Source organism: Zonotrichia leucophrys, chromosome 2, assembly GCF_028769735.1.
Source record: "Zonotrichia leucophrys gambelii isolate GWCS_2022_RI chromosome 2, RI_Zleu_2.0, whole genome shotgun sequence".
Lineage (NCBI taxonomy): Eukaryota > Metazoa > Chordata > Aves > Passeriformes > Passerellidae > Zonotrichia > Zonotrichia leucophrys.
In genome coordinates, this window is record NC_088171.1 from 2767563 (window position 1) to 2786087 (window position 18525).

General features: G+C 52.8%; 3 protein-coding genes across 9 annotated transcripts; 1 reads left to right on the top strand and 2 right to left on the bottom strand.

Moving 5' to 3' along the window:
• Positions 1-292: 292 nt before the first annotated feature.
• Positions 293-3445, bottom strand: C2H1orf35 (chromosome 2 C1orf35 homolog). 2 transcript variants are annotated; one of them, XM_064703761.1, is made up of 9 exons: positions 3414-3445; positions 2443-2579; positions 2196-2349; positions 2070-2115; positions 1908-1990; positions 1747-1819; positions 1338-1417; positions 933-1091; positions 293-821 (listed from the first exon to the last, which is right to left on the bottom strand). In XM_064703761.1, exons 2-9 carry the CDS (start codon positions 2534-2536, stop codon positions 563-565), a joined length of 948 nt encoding a protein of 315 aa, XP_064559831.1. In that variant the 5' UTR covers positions 2537-2579; positions 3414-3445; the 3' UTR covers positions 293-562. The 2 variants fall into 2 exon arrangements, with proteins under 2 accessions (XP_064559831.1, XP_064559830.1); XM_064703760.1 differs by lacking the exon at positions 3414-3445 and adding an exon at positions 3192-3325 and having other exon boundaries at positions 431-821.
• Positions 3446-3542: 97 nt separating this feature from the next.
• On the bottom strand, positions 3543-6177 carry MRPL55 (mitochondrial ribosomal protein L55). Of its 2 annotated transcripts, none has more exons than XM_064703766.1 (4): positions 6123-6177; positions 5512-5588; positions 4589-4772; positions 3543-3761 (listed from the first exon to the last, which is right to left on the bottom strand). In XM_064703766.1, the coding sequence occupies exons 2-4, from the start codon at positions 5532-5534 to the stop codon at positions 3618-3620; spliced, it is 351 nt and encodes a 116-aa protein (XP_064559836.1). In that variant the 5' UTR covers positions 5535-5588; positions 6123-6177; the 3' UTR covers positions 3543-3617. The 2 variants fall into 2 exon arrangements, with proteins under 2 accessions (XP_064559836.1, XP_064559835.1); XM_064703765.1 differs by lacking the exon at positions 6123-6177 and adding an exon at positions 6075-6122.
• GUK1 (guanylate kinase 1) lies at positions 6151-18368 on the top strand. 5 transcript variants are annotated; one of them, XR_010439053.1, is made up of 8 exons: positions 6151-6278; positions 11490-11603; positions 12324-12365; positions 13563-13659; positions 15607-15782; positions 16954-17038; positions 17316-17401; positions 18190-18368. XR_010439053.1 is itself a non-coding variant. In XM_064703762.1 (8 exons), the coding sequence occupies exons 1-8, from the start codon at positions 6236-6238 to the stop codon at positions 18223-18225; spliced, it is 642 nt and encodes a 213-aa protein (XP_064559832.1). In that variant the 5' UTR covers positions 6151-6235; the 3' UTR covers positions 18226-18368. The 5 variants fall into 5 exon arrangements, 3 of the variants coding, with proteins under 3 accessions (XP_064559832.1, XP_064559833.1, XP_064559834.1); XR_010439054.1 differs by lacking the exon at positions 18190-18368 and adding an exon at positions 16626-16751 and having other exon boundaries at positions 15607-15745; positions 17316-17334; XM_064703762.1 differs by having other exon boundaries at positions 15607-15745.
• The last annotated feature ends 157 nt before the right edge of the window (positions 18369-18525 follow it).

Genomic DNA, 18525 nt, shown 5'->3' on the forward strand with positions numbered 1-18525 from the left:
CAATAATCACGTGCTGAGGGTTGGGAAGGGAGTTTGCTGCTCCCTGGGGTTTGTGGCCAGGGCAGAGCCTATGGAGGCACCTGGTCCCATCCACTTTGTCCCTGTAAATTGAGGAATTATTTATTATTTATTATTATTTAGGTGTCCAGGGCCAGGTTGGGACAGGGGAAGGTGTCCCTAGACAGGAGCTAGATGGGCTTTAAACTCCCACCCATGCAGCTGATGAACTTAGGGAATCTTTAAAGAAAACTCTTCAGCCACTGCACGGGCAGAGAAAGAAGACAAAACCCCATCATAATAACAATAATTATAATAATAATCTCTTCAGAAGTCTCTATCCATAAACACGAGGTATCCACAGCATTTTCAGCCCTCACCCACAGCATCCTCAATCCTGCCTGGATTTCAGGAGTGAGGAGAAGGGCGCTGAAGGGGCTGCAGGCACCGCAGCCTTAATGCCCTTTGCCACCCCGGCACCCGCGGGGCTGCAGCCTTTTTCATTTAATCACTTCAAAAATAGAAATCTCTGCACGATGTCCCTGAAACAGCGCCAGGCTCGCTCTCAGCCCTCCGAGTCGGTGTCGTGGCGCTGCCGGGCCCCGCGGGCCGGGGGGGAGCGGGAGCGGGACCGGCTCCTCTTCCTGCCCTTCCTCCGCGGGGACGGGTGGCGGCCGCGGCCGTCCCGGCTCCGGCTCCGGCTCCGACTGCGCCGCCGGGCGGGGCTCCGGCTCCGGCTCCGGTCGCTGCTGCTCGAGGATTCCGTGCCGGATTCCGTGCGCTGCCGCCGCCGGCCGTGCTGCGGCGATTTCCTGCGGTGGTGCCTGCGGGGACAGCAGTGACAGAGGAGACCCCAATAAGGTGATTCTGGGGGTGAAAAAGGGATTTTGGAAAGCCAGGAGGTGCCAATGACACATCCTGATGCCAGCCTCTACCTCTTATCCCGATCCGGGGAAGAATCAGAGGATGATGGTGCAGCATCCTTCTTGGAATGCTTCTCCTTGTCCTTCTTCTTTTCCTTCTTGTGTTTCTTCTTTTTCTTGTTCTTTTTCTCCTTCTTCTTCTCCTTTTTGGATTTTTTGCTGCTCTCAGGTCTGCAGGATGGATCAAGCAATGAGAATCCCTGCACTGTGCATCCCTCTGGCTCCAAAAGCTCATCCCCATCCCTTTTTCCAGGCACATCCCACCACATCCCTGCCCACAGAGGCTTTTGGGGATGATTCAGAGAGATGCAAAACAAGCCCAGTGCCAAAGAGAGCCATGGAAACATTTTGTAAAATATTTCCCATAAAAGCCAGGAATTTCTGGTGGTTTCCCACCAGAGTGGGAAAAATCCTCACCGTTTCTCCTCCACCTTCTCCTCCTTTTCCTGCTTCTTCTTGGAGACAGATGTGTCTGGGCTGCTGGAGACTCTCTGGTGCTGGGGTTGGAGAGGGGGAAAAATACAGAGTGAATCCACGAGCCCAGAGCTTGTAATTACAAGACAAAAGGTTTTTATCCCTTTAAAAATTAAACTTAGAAAAAAATGTAAATTAAATTCAGGGAAAAATGAGAATAACCTTAACAGCTGCTTCCAAATTAAAGCCCCACAAATGATCTCTGTGCCAACAGGACACAGGAAACTCCTGCAGGTCTGTGCTACAATACCCAGATGGTTTTTAGATGAAATATTCCAGGTGAGGGGCACTGCTTTTTGCCTTTTCCCATCCATTTTTGACCCTTCCAAGGACAGCGTGACCGGCACCGTACCGTGAAGACCGAGAGCCCCATCTTGGCTGCCTCTCTGTCCTCCTTGGAGAGCATCACCCTGCCAGCACTGCCACTGCAGAGAGACCACAGAAAAAGGCATAAAAACACTAAAATCAAACAAAATGTTCAGAAATTGGTGTGGGATCCTTCGCTGTCCTCACCTGGAGCTGCCCAACCCCACCACCCGATCCACGTCCTTCTCGTCCCGCTCGCTGCCGTCCCTCTTGCACACCTCAGCCAGGTCCTGTGGGGAGAGGGGACAGTGTCCTGTGTGTGTCCCCAAAACCAGAGCCAGGGGACACTGAGGGGATGTGTGGTGTTACCTCTTTGCTGAGGCCTGTGGGCTGCCTCTTCAAGCTCTTGTAGCCCCTGTAAGAACAAGAATGGGTGATTTGTGTGTGGGGACACGCACCTGCTGGTTTTGGGGTTTCTGTGGGGTGGGGACTCACAGTGCTGCCATCATGGCCTCCTGCTCGGCCAGGCGGACTGCAGCCAGCTCCTCCTCCCGGGATAACGCGGGCCCCGTGTCCTTCTTGCCCTTGGCATACCAGGTCAGGTCCTTGCCCTTCTGCCACCGCCCCACCGGCGCCATCAGGGAGTTCCCTGTGGGGAACAGCGACCCTCCCTCAACATCACAGCACCCCAAAACCACACAGGGGACAGGGAGGGTGGGACTGGAGCAGGATCAGCCCTTACCCAGGTAATTCTCACGCTGTTTGTCTGTCTTGACATCCTCCCAGCTGAACTGGTCCTGGCCCCCCCGGACCCCGCCCCGGGAGGAGCCGAACATGGTGGGGCCGCACCCTGCAGGGGATTCGGGGCGTTCTGGAGACCTGCAGCGAGATCAGCGCCGGGGTTACCCACTGCAGATCCTCCAGCAGCTCTGGGGGGGCTCCTGAAGGCGCAGGGAAGCAAATTTGGCTGCCCAGGAGTGAGTGGAGTAACCAAAGGCTTTTGTGGGGGTGTTAGAGGGGGATTTATAACCCGGAGGTGGGAGGGGGTGCACAGCTTAGGGAGGGTCCCAGCCTGGGGGGAGGTTGCTGGGCGAAGAGGGGGGCTTAGGGCAGCCCCAAGGGGGTTCATGGACTTGGGGACGTTCAGGGCCTCAAGGAGGGATTAGGGCCAGCAGCGGGGCAGTCACAGCTTGGGGGTTTCAGGCTCTAGGAAGGGGCTGCAGAGCAAGGAGGGTTCCCAGCCTGTGGGGGAGAGTTCAGGACGAGAAGTGGGAAGGCTCTGGGTCTGCGAGGAGGTTGCAGGGTTGATGGAGGGGTTAAAAGCCCGCATAGGGGTTCTGGGCTCCCAGGGGGAGGGTTCATAGAGGGTCTAGGAGGGGTTCACAGCGTGGATGGGATGAGCTGGAAGAAGGGATCATGGCCTGAGGACGGGCTGGGCGGGGAGGTTGCACTGCCCGAGAAGAGGCTGCACGGCCCGGGGTGGGACATTACCTGGGGGAGACTTTCAGGGTCTGGGAAGGGCCGGGGAAGCTGCAGGGCCTGAGGTGGGAGTCTGCCCGTGCCCGAGGCGTGTAAAAGCAGCTCGGGGCGGTTCCCTGCAGTCCGAGCCCCTCCGGGTTGGGGAGGACGAGGACCGAGCGGGCCGGACCTGCGCGGTCACCCAGAGCCCCAAAATCCCAAAATCCCGAAGCCGCCCCCGCTCCCCTCACGCACCTCCGGCCGCCGAGCGCGCCCGCCCCGCCGCTACCACCGCGGGCACGGCCGGGGGGGGGGCGGACGGGCGGTACCACCGGGCCGCCCAGCGCGGGGGGAGCCCCGCAGAGCCGCACCAACACACACGGCTGGACTTGTACAGTTTTATTTATACATTTATTTATACATTTATTTATACATTTAAACACTTCTGCTTTCAGCGCTTCACTTCTTCCAGAACTTCTTGTAGGTGTCCAGGTCGATGCCCTCGAAGGTTTCTTCCTCTTTGGCCTTAGGCTTGCTGGGGAATTGCCGGCGCAGACGAGCCTTGCGCTCGGCTTCGGGCAGCGTGTTGCTGTCCAGGGGCATCTGGGGACACGGGGGACACGGGATGAGACCGCGGGGACACAGTGTGACACCCCAAGGACACGGCATGACACCCCTGGGACACGGTGTGAAATCCCTGGGACATGGTGTGACACCCCCAGGACACAGGGTGAGTTCCTAGGGACAAGTTGTGAAGTCTTGGGACAAGGCATGAGACACCTGGCACACAGTGTGACACCCTCAGGACACAGGATGAGATCCCAGGAACATGGTGTGAGATTCCCCAGGGACATGGTGCGAGCTCCCAGGACATGGGGGCATGGTGTCATGGAGCTTTGGGACAAGGCATGACACCCCTGGGACATGGTGTGACACCCCCAGGACACAGGATGAGATCCCAGGGACACAGTGTGAGCTTCCAGGACATGGTGTGGAGCTTTGGGACAAGGCACGAGACTTGTGGGACATGGTGTGACATCCCTGGGACATGGTGTGACACCCCCAGGACACAGGGTGAGCTCCCAGGACATGGTGTGAAGCCCTGAGACCTGGCATGAGACCCCTGGGACATGGTGTGACATTCCCCAGGGACAGGCATGAGTTCTTAGGACATGGGGTGAGATCCCAGGACATGGTGTGAAGCCTTGGGACAAGGCATAAGACCTCTGGGACATGGTGTGAGATTCTCCTGGGACACGGTGTGACACCCCCAGGACATGGTGTGACACCCCCAGCACACAGGGTGCAACCCCATGGACACGCTGTGACCTCCCAGGCCCCAGGACAGGCTGTGAACCCCCTGAGCCCCCTGGGGACACACCACAAGCCCTTGTGACACCCCTGCTCCCAGCCTGTCACTGTCCCCGTACCATGAGGATCCTCTTGGGCTCTCCGTAGCGCAGGCGCACGGTGGAGCCGTCGGTGCTGACGAGCAGCATTGGGTACAGGCGGCCATAGCGCTGCCGCTGCAGGTGCCCGATGGCCGCGCGGTTGGAATTGCTGCGGGTGCAGGCACAGAGCGGCAGCCGGGACGGGGCCAGGAGGCGCAGGGCACTGCGGGGGAAACGCTGGTGTCACCGTGAGGGTGACGAGAGCTCACACCCGGTGTCACCGTGAGGGTGACAGGCTGGTGTCACTGTGAGGGTGACAGGCCAGTGGAACCCTGAGGGTGACGGGAGTTCCGGCCGGTGTCACTGTGAGGGTGATGGGAGCTCACACCCGGTGTCACCGTGAGGGTGACAGGCCGGTATCACTGTGAGGGTGACAGGCTGGTGTCACCGTGAGGGTGACGAGAGCTCACACCCGGTGTCACCGTGTGGGTGACAGGCCAGTGTAACCCTGAGGGTGACAGGAGTTCCGGCCGGTGTCACTGTGAGGGTGACAGGAGTTCACACCGGGTGTCACCGTGAGGGTGACAGGAGCTCACATGCGGTGTCACCGTGAAGGTGACAGGAGCCAGGTGTCACTGTGAGGGTGACGGAGCTCCAGCCGGTGTCACCGTGAGGGTGACAGGAGCTGCGGCAGGTGTCACCATGAGCTCACACCAGGTGTCAGCGTGAGGGTGACAGGAGCTCACACTGGGAGTCACCATGAGGGTAACGGGAGCACTGGCAGGTGTCACCGTGAGGGTGACGGGAGCTCTGGACAATCTCACTGTGACAGGAGCTCTGCCAGGTGTCACCGTGAGGGTAACAGGAGCTCACATCGGGTGTCACCGTGAGGGTGACGGGTGCTCCATCGGGCCCTTCCCGGCGGGAGAGCCGCCGCTGCCCCACGAGCACCCCGTGCTCACCTCAGCGCACCGCAGGCCGCCATCGCAGCCCGGCTGTGAGGGACGGGCCCGGCACACGGAGCAGGGGACACAGGACACTGTGGGGACAAGGAAAGGTGCTGGAGTGGCTGTGGGGTGACACCGCCGTGTCGCCATCGCTGTGAAGCTTCCACATCCTCCCCTCAGCGCGGGGCAGCCCTATGACAGCTTCGGCCATGGTGTGGCTCCCCCCGCTCCCGCAATGGTTCAGCCCCACGTCTCCCCCGCCCTCGCCATGGGTCAGCCCAACCACGTCCCCCTGCCCAGCCATGCGTCAGTTCCATCACAGTTCCCCCCTCTCCCCGTCATGGTTCAGACCATCACGGTTCAATCCCATCATGCCTCCCCCCCACAACCCTCCCGCCTCTCTCCAACCCCACTATGGCTCCCGCCACCGCACCGTGCTTCGGCCCAAAACCGCCCCCTCTCCGCCCCGCCGTGGTTCATCCAACGTTGCTCTTTCCGTTCTCCCCTAACTCCCCCCTCCATCACAGCCCTGCCGGTGCTCCCCCCTCCCCACCACCATGGTTCAGCCCCTCGCTCACCCCCCCTCCCGGCCCTCCGCGTGGTCCGTCCCGCCGGCCCGCACTCACGTGACGGCGCGCTCTCCCCTCCCCCGGGCCCCGCCCCCTTGGTGACGTCAGGCACGCGGCGGTGGCGGCGGGCGCGCGCGGGGGCTGCCGGGAGCGCCCCCCCCCATCCCCTCATGATCCTCGGGCGGATGCGCGGGGCGGGGATCGCCCGGGCGGGTGAGCGGGGATGGGGCCGGGGCTCGCATCCTCACGGGCACCGCGGGCTGAGGGGCACAGCCGGCCACAGGGGCCGTGGACAGAGGGGGTCCAGCCAGCCCGAGCAGCTCCGTTACTCACAGGAGTCCTGGGCTGAGTGGCCTCGGGGCGTTCAGCCCCTCACGGAGGGCTTGGCTTGAGGAGTCCTGGCCGGGGTTCTCAGCCCCGCATAAGGACGCTTAGCTAAGGGGGCCCAACCTGCGCTGGGTGCCGAGCTCCTCACGGGGTTCCTCTGCTGAGGGGTCCCGGACTGCTCAGCCGCTCTTGGGGGCCTGCATTGAGCAGTCCTGGCTGGCCTTGGGAGCTCTGCATTGAGGAGCCCTGGCTGGTCTTGGGATGCTCAGGTGCTCAGCCCCTCCTGAGGAGTCTTGGCTGGCCTTGGGGACCCTGCACTGAGGAGTCCTGGCTGGCCTTGGGGTGCTCAGCCCTTCTTGGGGACCCTGCATTGTGGAGCCCTGGCTGGCCTTGGGGTGCTCAGCCCTTCTTGGGGACCCTGCATTGTGGAGCCCTGGCTGGTCTTGGGGTGCTCAGCCCCTTTTGGGGACCCTGCATTGAGGGGTCCTGGCTGGCCTTGGGGTGCTCAGCCCCTTTTGGGGACCCTGCATTGAGGGGTCCTGGCTGGCCTTGGGGTGCTCAGCCCCTCACAAAGGCCTTGGGCTGAGGGGTCCCAGCTGGCCCCAGGCTGCTGAGTGCCCCATGGGGGTGCTGGGACACTGAGGTACCGACCTGGGGGTGCTGATCCCCCCACGCAGCCCTGGGGAGGCTGAGCTCCCCCTGCTCTGCCCTGTGTTATCCGTGTGGGATGGCTGAGGGGGTGGCACCGGTCACAGCTCCACACGGGGCTGTCCCCACGCTGGCTGTGTGCCCTTGCCAACATCCACAGCGAGTCCCCATGGCTGAGCTGCTCCAGGGTGTCCCTGGTTGGATAAACCAGACAGGGATGTGGGGGTTTTTGGGTTAGAGGGCTTTAGGGATAAGCATTCCTCAGGTATCCTAAAACAAACACGTGTGGGGAAGGTAAAACCACACCAGTGTGAGCTTTACTTCTAAAGGTTTTCCCAGCTGGGTAAACTGGTTTTATCCTCCTGGTGGGCTCTGCTTTACAGGAGGACATGGGAATAATGGGCTTGGAGCTCCCTGATTGCTGCAGCGACCTCGAGCAAGTGCAGCATCACCACTCCCTGCAAGCCAGGCTGCAGCCAGTGGAGAGCTCATTAGTGCTTTGTAGGTAATTATTTCCAGGAAAAAAGGTGGCTGAGCTGCAGCTCTGCACTGCTGTGGGATGCTCTGCTCCTCACAGAATCACAGGGTGGGAGAAGTTGGAGGGTTGGAACCTCCCTGCAGATAATTCCTGTCTGTGACAGCAGGAGCTCTCTCCCTTCTTGGAAGCTGTCCCAAATCTGTGGGGGTGGCACCTTTATAACAAACCTGCTAAAAATAGGGGCTGGGATTACAATCCTAATCCAGGAGACCTTTCTCAAGGCTCCAGGGAAACCGTGCTTTAATCTTCTTTTCTTCTTCATAAGGTGGCTTTGCCTTCCCTGTAAAGCCTCTCTGCTAATCAGTTTTAATTTGTTTAACTCTTGTGATGTCTGTCCTTTGCTCCCCTGGTGAGGTAAAATCCAGGGTGAATTTAGCAGCACAAGCAGACCAGGAGCCATTCCTTGCCTTGGGGACACCCTCCTGTCACCACCTCTGCAGCCCAGAGGGGTTTGTGTGGCTCAGGAGATAATTAATATTGTTAATTAGTTGGGCTGTTCTTTTGCTGATCAACTCTGCAGTGCTTTTGGTGGGTTAGACTGGATCCCGACCCATTTTTAGGAAACTCTCTGTGCTGGATATTTGCAGATTGGCTGCGCTGAAAATGCCAAAATCTGACAAAAGGGGGGAATAAAAAATTAAGCTTGTCCCAAAAATAAATACATTTTGTGACATTCCTGCTGCAGCCAGCTTGGAAATGTGATGCACCATTCCTGAAGCCAAACAGGAGAGAGAAAAAAGCCCCATATCCACCAGAACTGGGGGTTTGGGGGTTTCTTGTTGCTTTGGCTGTGCTGTTTGGGGAGCAGGGAATGAGGGCAGGGACATCCTGGGAGTTGTGGCTGCTCCATCCCAGGCCAGCCTGGGACAGTGGGAGGTGTCCCTGCCATGGCAGGGCTGGCACTGGATGAGCTTTGAGGTCCTTTCCAACCCCAACCATTCTGGAATTCTGTGAAATTCCCAGTTTGCCAGTGGGATTCCATGGCAGTGGAAATGCTTTTTGTTCCCTCTCAGTTTCCTTTGCAGATCTGCAGCAAGAGAAGGGATCCACAAGGGAGGCAGGAGGAAACACCTGCAAGTGTTCAGGTTTATTTTTAGCTGTTCTGAAAGCAGTGAGACGTGGTCACAACCCAGGTGTCTTTTCTCTTAGTTGGGAGTATTTTGGGATGGAAAAGGGGGTGAGGTGGAGGAGGGGGTCCCAGTGTGGGAGTGGTTTGAGAGAAGGAGGTTTCCTGTCGTGGAGCTGCTCCAAAGGAAGAGCAATGTTCCTGCAGCAGCAAAGTGCCTGAAGTGCTCCAGGCTGGATGGAGCTTGGAGCAGCCTGGCAATTCCTGGTGGGAATTCTCCTTGCCCACGGCAGGGCTGTGGAATAGATGCTCTGGAAGGTTCCAACACAAACCATTCCAGACAAAACCCCTGTGCCTGCAGGGCCAGGAGCAGCTTTGCTGTTCCCACAACCCCATCCCAGCCAGGGCTGGCACCCCTCACCTCCTGGGGGTGCTGCTGCAGCTTTGGCAGCCAGGAGAGCCGAGTGGAGGAGGAAGCAGGGGGAGATTAAAGCTCAGCAGGGTTGTTCTCATTGGCCACCTTCAAATGGCAGCTGGTTAATGAAGGCTTTAGGAGCTCACAAATAGCCCAGCTCTGGCCCCAGTGTGCTGTGCTGCTGCCTCTGCCTTCCTTGGCTGGAAAGGAGCACAAGGGAAAGGTAAGGATGGGTTGGAGCCTCTCCCAGCCCCCTTCCCTGTTTGTCTGGGTTCAATGGATGATTGGAAGTGATTTGGGCAGCTTTACATTTCTGCTGGTGTTTGTTAGGGGCAGGTGAAATTCTGAGGGAGATGAGGGGAAATCTCTTTTCCTTCTGACTGGGATTTGTGGAAGGGAATCTGGAAATCCATGACACCCCAATGTCACTTGTGTGATGGAGCAGCGTTGTTTGGGGCAGATGTTGTGAAGGCTGAAGGGGATGAATTTGTGTCCGTGAATTTCCAAGGAATGCTGAGGGCTCACCTGATGGATGATGTGGGACAGAGAGAAGAAAACACTTTGTGTAACTGCTCTGCAAGCACTGGGTGGCATTTCCCTGGTGCTTTCTTTTGGTATTGACCATTTAGTCAAAACCTGTGTTGTTTGGAAATTACAGAACTTTAAGGACCTGGGGAATGGTAGGAAAGCCCCCAAAGGACTTGGTAGAGTCTGTTTTTGGGGTGATGGAGCCCAACCCGGCTCTGTGGTGATGGGATTGGTCCTTCCACGATTTCATCTCTGAGGCTGCAGCACTCAGAGGGCACTGAGCAAAAACAAAAAAAGACGAATAAAGGAATTTCCTTATGGATGACAATCGCCCGTGGGTGTTTCACTGCCCACCTCCTGATGCTCTGTGCGTTAAACCCGCCTGGGATGAGCTGCGCTCAGCCGAGGCTCCTCGGGAGCAGAGAAAAGTTGTGTAATTCACTCTCCGTGCCGTGCTGCCCCAGGGAGGAGGAGCAGCAGGGATTTAGGGCTGCGAACGCGGGGTCAGCGAGAGGGAGCCCGGCGGGATTAGCCCGCGGCCGCTCTGGTGAGACAGCACCGAGCTTAAGGCTGCTTGAAAAGTGATGTGTAAGGTCAGCGTGACATTGCTGTGAGCGCATTTAAAACGGAAAGGCTTTATCTGCTTCTTGGCTGCTGCCTCCCCGGGCCACACCCAGCCCGGAGGCTGAGGAAATGATTTTATTGCTTGCTGAAACTGAAATGGGAAGAACTTGTTTGATTTGTTCCGCTCTCACCATCGCTTCTGGTTTGGAAGCTGCTGATGGATGAGGGGTCCCTGTGGTACCCCCACACTTTTAAACAGCATTTCTTCTTTTGCACATGTGGATAATTTACCTTTATTCTCTCCAGAGACACGGGAATGTGAAAACTCCTCTCGTTTTTCCCTCTCGTTTTCCCTCTCGTTTTCCCTCTCGTTTTTCCTCTCGTTTTTCCTCTCGTTTTTCCTCTCGTTTTTCCTCTCGTTTTTCCTCTCGTTTTTCCTCTCGTTTTTCCTCTCGTTTTTCCTCTCGTTTTTCCTCTCGTTTTTCCTCTCGTTTTTCCTCTCGTTTTTCCTCTCGTTTTTCCTCTCCTTTTTCCTCTCCTTTTTCCTCTCCTTTTTCCTCTCCTTTTTCCTCTCCTTTCTCCTCTCCTTTCTCCTCTCCTTTCTCCTCCTCTCCTTTTTCCTCTCCTTTCTCCTCCTCTCCTTTTTCCTCTCCTTTTCCCTCCCTCTCCTTTTTCCCCCTCTCCTTTTCCCTTTTCCTCTCCTGTGGCCCCAGGCTGCATTTTTTTCACCTATACCAGGAACTGATCTCTGGATCTCTTTCTTTCTTGCCATGAAACACCTGCAGATGGAGTTGGTGCTTCAGGAAATGTGGGAATAAATCCCTGAGCCCGTTCATGGCAGTGATTGCACCTGAGCTCAGATGCTGTTACAAGGGTTTGGTGATAGAAAGTTTTACCTGCAAATTCTCTCCCTGTGAGAGGGAAGGGACTGGGGTTGTACCTCTGTGCCATGATTCCAGATGCCACCAGGCACAAACAGGATTTTGTTCCTTTTAGAGAGAGTTTTCCTTAGGATTTTGGTCCCAGTGAGACCCAGCTGTGATGGAAAACATCTGGCTTGAATCATCCCAGTTTAGTGGCAGCTAAATCCCAGTTTCCTCCTTCTTTGGGTTACATCCTATGAGTTTAACCTCAGTCTCTTGAGAAATGTTTCTGCACTCTCAGTGCTTTTTATCAGCTCTGAGCTTGTGATTTTGCATCATTTCATCTTTCCCTGCATAACTTTGTACCCAAGGGTAAAAGATTGGTGCTGTTTTGAGGGGCTGAGCACTCCTGGGAATCCACAGCTGCATTTCCATGGCTGTTTCTGACCAGAGCCATTTCTCTGTCTGTCCCCAGTCATGCAGGGACCAAGGCCAGTGGTTCTGAGTGGCCCATCAGGTGCAGGGAAAAGCACTTTGTTAAAGAAGCTGCTCAAGGATTATGAGAACATCTTCGGCTTCAGCGTCTCCCGTGAGTATCCAGGGCTGGCCCAGCTCTGAGCCTGCCTCTATTTATACCTAAATTATGGTTTGGCTGTGTCCCAGTCTGCCTGTGGGATCAGATTTAAAAAACCTGGGGATGTTTCAATAATTCAGGGCACCTTTTACTCCTGGTATTAAATGGTGAGGCCAAGCTTTGTCTGGAGTAGCACCTTGCCAGGTTTAGTGACTCCCCACATCTCTAAACTTAGAGAGTAAGCAAGGTTCTTCTGAGTGATTCTTGATGTGAAAATAACAAAATCCCCCCACATTTCTGCTTCAAAAGCCAGAATTTTTGTGATTTTTTTCCATGGAGCTTTGTAAGGTGTTTTTAGGTCCTTTTCCAAAATGTGTTTTAATGTCCCAACACTGTGTGTACTGCAAGTAAAACCTGTGCTTTGAGGTCTGCATTCACTCCACCATGAAAGAACAAAATATTGGATGTTTAAAAATCTAATGCTATGGGAGGAGAAAAAAAACTTAAAATTATCCATTTTGTGTGTGTTATCCTATGCTCTGAATTCAACTGCATCTCTCAGCTCACTCCAAACTAAACTTTTTCTCCCAAATTGTGTCTTGGTAGAGTTTTTTTTTCCCTAGGGAACCATGTGCTACTTAGACCTTGGGATTTCTTTGATCCTACAGCACCTGTGGGTGATGTACAGAATTTACAAGGCTATTTTTAATTTTTTTGGGTTTTTTTTTCCTGCAGATACCACAAGGCAGCCAAGACCTGGAGAAGTGAATGGCAAAGGTGAGCCTGTTGCAGTCAGGTCTGTCTCATTGGACTCTCCAAATAATTCAGGTTTTCAGTTGGGTCTGTCTCATTGGACTCTCCAAATAATTCAGGTTTTCAGTTGGGTCTGTCTCATTGGACTCTCCAAATAATTCAGGTTTTCAGTTGGGTCTCTCTCATTGGACTCTCCAAATAATTCAGGTTTTCAGTTGGGTCTGTCTCATTGGACTCTCCAAATAATTCAGATTTTCAGTTGGGTCTGTCTCACTGGACTCTCCAAATAATTCAGATTTTCAGTTGGGTCTCTCTCATTGGACTCTCCAAATAATTCAGATTTTCAGTTGGGTCTGTTTCATTGGACTCTCCAAATAATTCAGGTTTTCAGTCTCATTGGACTCTCCAAATAATTCAGGTTTTCAGTTGGGTCTGTTTCATTGGACTCTCCAAATAATTCAGGTTTTCAGTTGGGTCTCTCTCATTGGACTCTCCAAATAATTCAAATTTTCAGTTGGGTCTCCCTCATTGGACTCTCCAAATAATTCAGGTTTTCAGGTCTGGGTTCTCATTTTAGGTGCTGTGTTCTGAACTTGGGTGATTTGATTTTCCAAAGTTCCAGGTGGTTCTGAGGAGGTTTCTCCAATGGTCACTGCTTTGGGAAGTGCAGCTGCTCAATGAGATGGTTTTAGCTGTTAATTAATTGCTTGTGCCCAGCTGTTTTCTCATGTATTTGCATTTTTAAGAAACAACCAAATGAGGTTTGTTCTTCATTTCTAATGGCAGTTTTCCCTCTCTAATGACAAGAAGGAATTTCAACAGAAGACAGATAAATATTTCTTTTTAGTTAGTTTGGTTTTGATGTTCCCTTTTATCTCCCTCGCTCATCCCATTCTGGTCTTTAATTAGAAATCCTTTAAATGAAAGGCCTCACCATTCCTGCTCTAATGTGTCCCACACCTGGAGGCAAGGGAGGAGAAGTTCCCACTGCACCAGGAATGGGAAAGGATGTGAAAAATGGGGTAGAGCAGCATTTTTGGCCACACAGAAAACTCCAGAAAGTTTTGAGCGGGTGTTTGGACAACTGGTGTGGAAGTAGAAAGTGAATCCTTATCTAAAAGAGATTTTTTAGTGTCTTCTCCCCCAAAAACCCATGGGTATCATTTTGACCATGGAGTTTACCTTCAGAATGTTAATTTCTCTCCGTTTTTCCTTCTCCAGATTATCACTTTGTGAGCAGAGAGGAAATGCAGAAGGAGATTGATGCTGGGGAATTTATCGAGCACGCCGAGTTCTCCGGGAACATGTACGGGACAAGGTGGGTCAGGTGTCCCTGCCTGTGCCCCAGGGGCTTGGACATCCTTCCCAATCCAAACTAGTCTGGGATGTTGGAAAATAAATCCAGAATCTCTCCAAGCCCCTGAGGATGTTCCTGCTCAGATGTGAGAGAAATGGAGAGTTGAAGAAGAGTTGAGAAGTTCTCACCAATCCTTTCTGCTCCCTAAGTCAGCAGTGAATTATAATAAATGATGAAAAAGCTTGAGGCAATTCCCCATGCTGGGGAAGAGAAATTGTCTTTGCAGCATAAAAGCCATCACTTGAAAAACTAAATGGAGAATTAAATGCATTTTGTGACCCAGATGTGTGATGGTGTTCACAGGGGTCTGAGGATGAGGGAGAGATGAGGATCTGACTCCATGTTTCAGAAGGCTGATTTATTATTTTATGATATATATTACATTAAAACTATACTAAAAGAATAGAAGAAAGGTTTCATCAGAAGGCTGGCTAAGAATAGAAAAGGAAGGAATGATAACAAAGGTTTGTGGCTCAGACAGAGTCCCAGCCAGCTGACTGTGATTGGCCATTAATTAAAAACAACCACATGAGACCAATCACAGATGCACCTGTTGCATTCCACAGCAGCAGATAATCAATGTTTACATTTTGTTCCTGAGGCCTCTCAGCTTCTCAGGAGAAAAACTCATAAGGAGAGGATTTTTCATAGAATGTGTCTGTGACACAGATGGAGCATCCAGGTCCATCCAGCATCCTTCAGCAGTCAGTGGATCTCTGCAGAAGGGACTTCTGTGGTTTTGCTCTTTGGTGAAGATTATTTCCATGTTTGTCACAGAATCCCAGGATGGTTTGGGTTGGAAGGGACCTTTAAGATCATTGAGTTCCAACCTCCTGCCATGAGCAGGGAACTTCTCTGCAGGTGGTGAAGCTGTGCCAGGCAGGAGTTTATGCACATCCCACCCATCCCTGGGATGGTCCCACTGATCCATGCCCACAGCTTCCAGCATGGCTTTGCCAGCCTCCAGCAGGACACAGCAGCTCCCTGCCCCACCCAGAGCAGTGACACTTGGAGCAGAGCAGGCTCTGTCCCCTCCTGCCACAGTTTGGGGAGCCCTGTGAGGTTTCCCCAATGCTGGAGGGGACACCCCAACCCCCTGTGTCAATGTCATATTTTATCAAAAATCCTTTGCCAGGATTTTCCTCCTGAGAAGTTGAGAAACTTCAGAAATTAAATGTAAGCAATAATTATCTGATTGCTTGGAATGTGGTTTGGAGGTTGCTCACCAACAGGTGCATCTTTGATTGGTTCCATGGGAATTGTTTTTAATTAATGACCAATCCCAGTCCAGCTGTGTCAGGCTCTCTGAATCTGTCACAGGTTTTTATTATCATTCCTTTCTAGCCTTCTGATGTCTCTCTTTTAGTGTAGTTTTAGTATATCATTTCTTTCAATATTATATCATATAATAAAATAATAAATCAGCCTTCTGAAACATGGAGTCAGAATTCTCATCTCTCACCTCCTCCTGGAGACCCACAACAATTAATAACCACACCCCTGTGTCATGGACATCTTTTATGGAAAATCCTTTTGCTAGGATTTTTCTCCTGAGAAGCTGAGAGGCCTCAGAAATGAAATGTAACCAATGATGATCTGCTGCTGTGGAATGCAACAGGTGCATCTGTGATTGGTCTCATGTGGTTGTTTTTAATTAATGGCCAATCACAGTCAGCTGGCTCGGACTCTGGTCAGTCACAAGAGTCCATTTCTATTCCTTGGTAGCCTTCTGATCAAATCCTTTCTTCTATTCTTTTAGTATAGTTTTAATATAATATATATCATAAAATAATAAATCAGCCTCTGAAACATGGAGTCAGATCCTCATCCCTTCCCTCCTCCTGGGACCCCTGTGAGCACCCCCTCACCCTGGGCTCTCTGACCCTTCCCTGTGTGCTGTGTCCCCAGTAAAGGAGCTGTGCAGGCCGTGCAGGCCCAGAACCAGATCTGTGTCCTGGACATCGACATCCAGGGCGTGAAGAACATCAAGAGGACGGAGCTGAACCCCATCTACATCTCGGTGCAGCCGCCCTCCATTGAGATCCTGGTGAGCGCCCGCCTTGCTTTGCCGTTAGCGCTTAGAGGTAATCAGCAGCCTCGGCTCCTTCCCTCTGCAGGGCCCTGCTCTGGCTGGGGACACATCCCCCAACACATCCCTGTAGGAGTGTGCCACAGAGTGACTAAACTGTCCCTTGTCCCCTCACAAAGGAAGGAAGCCCAGAAGTTTCTTTCCTCCATTAGGTTAAAAAGCCATCTCATAGGCTTAGGACACTTTACCTCAAACTTAAGGAGAGCTCATTGGACAGGAGCCAACAAGTCCTGCCTGGGCAGTTTACTAAAAAAGAGGAGAACAAAGCAACAAATAGCTTTTGTGAGGTGTTTTACCAGGAGCAAGAACCTCTGGCATTTGGCTCCTTTTTCACTGTTATCTTGCCTTTTATTAAACCTTTTTGTTTCCAACACTGTAACAGAAGCCATCCTGCTGATTTTATGCCTCCAAGGGTAGCTGAGCTATCTGAGTGTGTTATAGACCTCCAAGAGCTTATGAGACCTGGCTCGAGGAGGCCACTATAACAAATCTCCACCCAGCCCAGCTCCCCAGCCTCTGGCTCTCAGGGATAAATCTTCCTGTGGTTTCTTTTGTGAGTCCTTAATGTTTTCCATGCCTTGGTTATGGACTCCATCTCAGCATGGCCAGTCTTTAATTGCATTAATTGTGCTTCATGCTGTGCTGAGATTTGCCTCCACAGTTAAAACTAAACCCAGGGAGGCTGGTTCTGTGCAGCACCATAAATTCTGTGCCCCTCTGGTCTTGCCCTGTGTAAGTGATTGCAGTGGGACTCTTGCAGCAGTGGAATCACTGTCGTGGTTCAGAGAGGGATGAGGACACATGAGGACAACTCCTGACTCTGCCCTCTTGCTCTCAGTACATCAGGCAGGCTCTGTTTCTCGTTGAGTTTGTGGAGGAGGAAGCCAGCAGCACCAGATGCCAGAGCCCAGCAGAGAGATCTCATTTCCAGCAGTACCTGGAAAAATAAATAAATGAGAGGGAGGTAAAGGAAACCTGGGACCCTGAACTGTGGGTAGGAGATCTCGAGCCCAGTTTGGCCACTGGTTTGCACTGGGCTGTAAGTGAGGCCCCTCAGTCACCCTTGGCAGGGTGTTCTCACAGACAGCACTGCCTGAGGGTGGGGGTGGTTTGTGCCTGCAGCTTTCAGAGCTCTCATTCCCTTCATGTCTCTGTCCTGGCTGTAGGAGAAACGGCTCCGGGACCGAAAGACGGAGACAGAGGAGAGTTTACAGAAACGCCTGAGCGCAGCTCGCGTGGACCTGGAGCTCAGTGAGTCTTGCAGGGGTGCCTGGGGGATTTGGGAGCTGGTTCTGGTGGGAACAGCTCATTTGTGCTCTCCAGCAGGGCTTGCCATGAGCTGACTTGGATCACTGCTGCATTTCCCACTGCAGTTCCTTGGGGCTGCTTGGCAGAGCAGTTCATTAGCAGCAGCTGATCTAATAATAATACTGAAAAATCTTATTAAAATGCCATGGGGCTTTGTGCATGAGAGCTGACACAGGGAAGAAAAATTGTCCTCTAACTCTGTCCTCATCTCCTTCCCCAGGTAAAGAGCCTGGGCTGTTCGACCTGGTCATCATTAATGATGATTTAGAAAAGGCCTATTCTGAATTGAAGGAGGTGCTGCTGGAGGTGAGTGAGTCCTTGGGGATTTTCTCCACCTCAGTCCTGGGCCAGGCAGGTGAGGGGCTCTTCTCAGGCAGCCACAGAAATGTCACCTCATCCCACACCTGGTCTGCTTTGAGCTGCTGAGGGACAGAATGAGTACAAGTGATGGATCAGAGAGTGGGAAATGAATCCAACACAATCCTGAGTTGGGGCAAAATAAACATCCCTGGGTAGCAGAGAAGGGGATTGCTATTTCTGGAGCTTCCAAGTCAAACCTTGCCCTGTCCCTAAAGGTGAACTCAAGGCTTGGTCCTGGGATGTCATGAACTGGTCTGAGTTGTTGGTTGTCACCATGATATTTTCTGAAAAATCCCTTTGCCAGGATTTTTCTCCTGAGAAGCCTCAGAAAAGAAATGTAAACAATAATTATCTGATTGCTTGGAGTGTGGTCTGGAGATTGCTTACCACCAGGTGCATCTTTGATTGGTTCCATGTAAATTGTTTTTAATTAATCACCAATCCCAGTCCAGCTGTGTCACTCTGAGTCTGTCACAGGTTTTTATTATCATTCCTTTCTAGCCTTCTGATGTCTCCTTTCTTTAGTGTAGTTTTAGTGTATCATTTCTTTCAATATAATATAATATAAAATAATAAATCAGCATTCTGAAACATGGACTCAAATTCTCATCTCTCACCTCGTCCTGGGACCCACAACACTGCACCTGGTCACTCCTGGTCTCCTAAGCTGTGACACCAAGAGCTGTTTCCCAGAGAGTGGCAGATCCTCAGCCTCTTTCTTACCTTTCCTGCAGGAAATCAAGAAGACTGAAGAATCCAGGAAGTCCTGAGCTGGCCCTGCTTGGCCGTTTCAATTTTGCACATCATTCCCGAAGCACGTCGCAGCGTTTTATTCCAAGAGACATTCCCTGTAGGCTGCTCCTACCCCCAACTCTCCCTAGGATGTTTATATTAAAAAGGAAAGAAAAGGAAACCTGGTCGTGCTTGTGCTTCTGTTCGCTGCATGCTCAGCATGTGCTCCCTCAGGTTTGTATCTGGATTCTTTGGGAGCTGCCAAAGGGCTGAGCCCCTCTGGAAGGCAGCAATAAATCCCTTTTCCTAGAGGGAATCCTCTGCATCCAGTAGCTGTT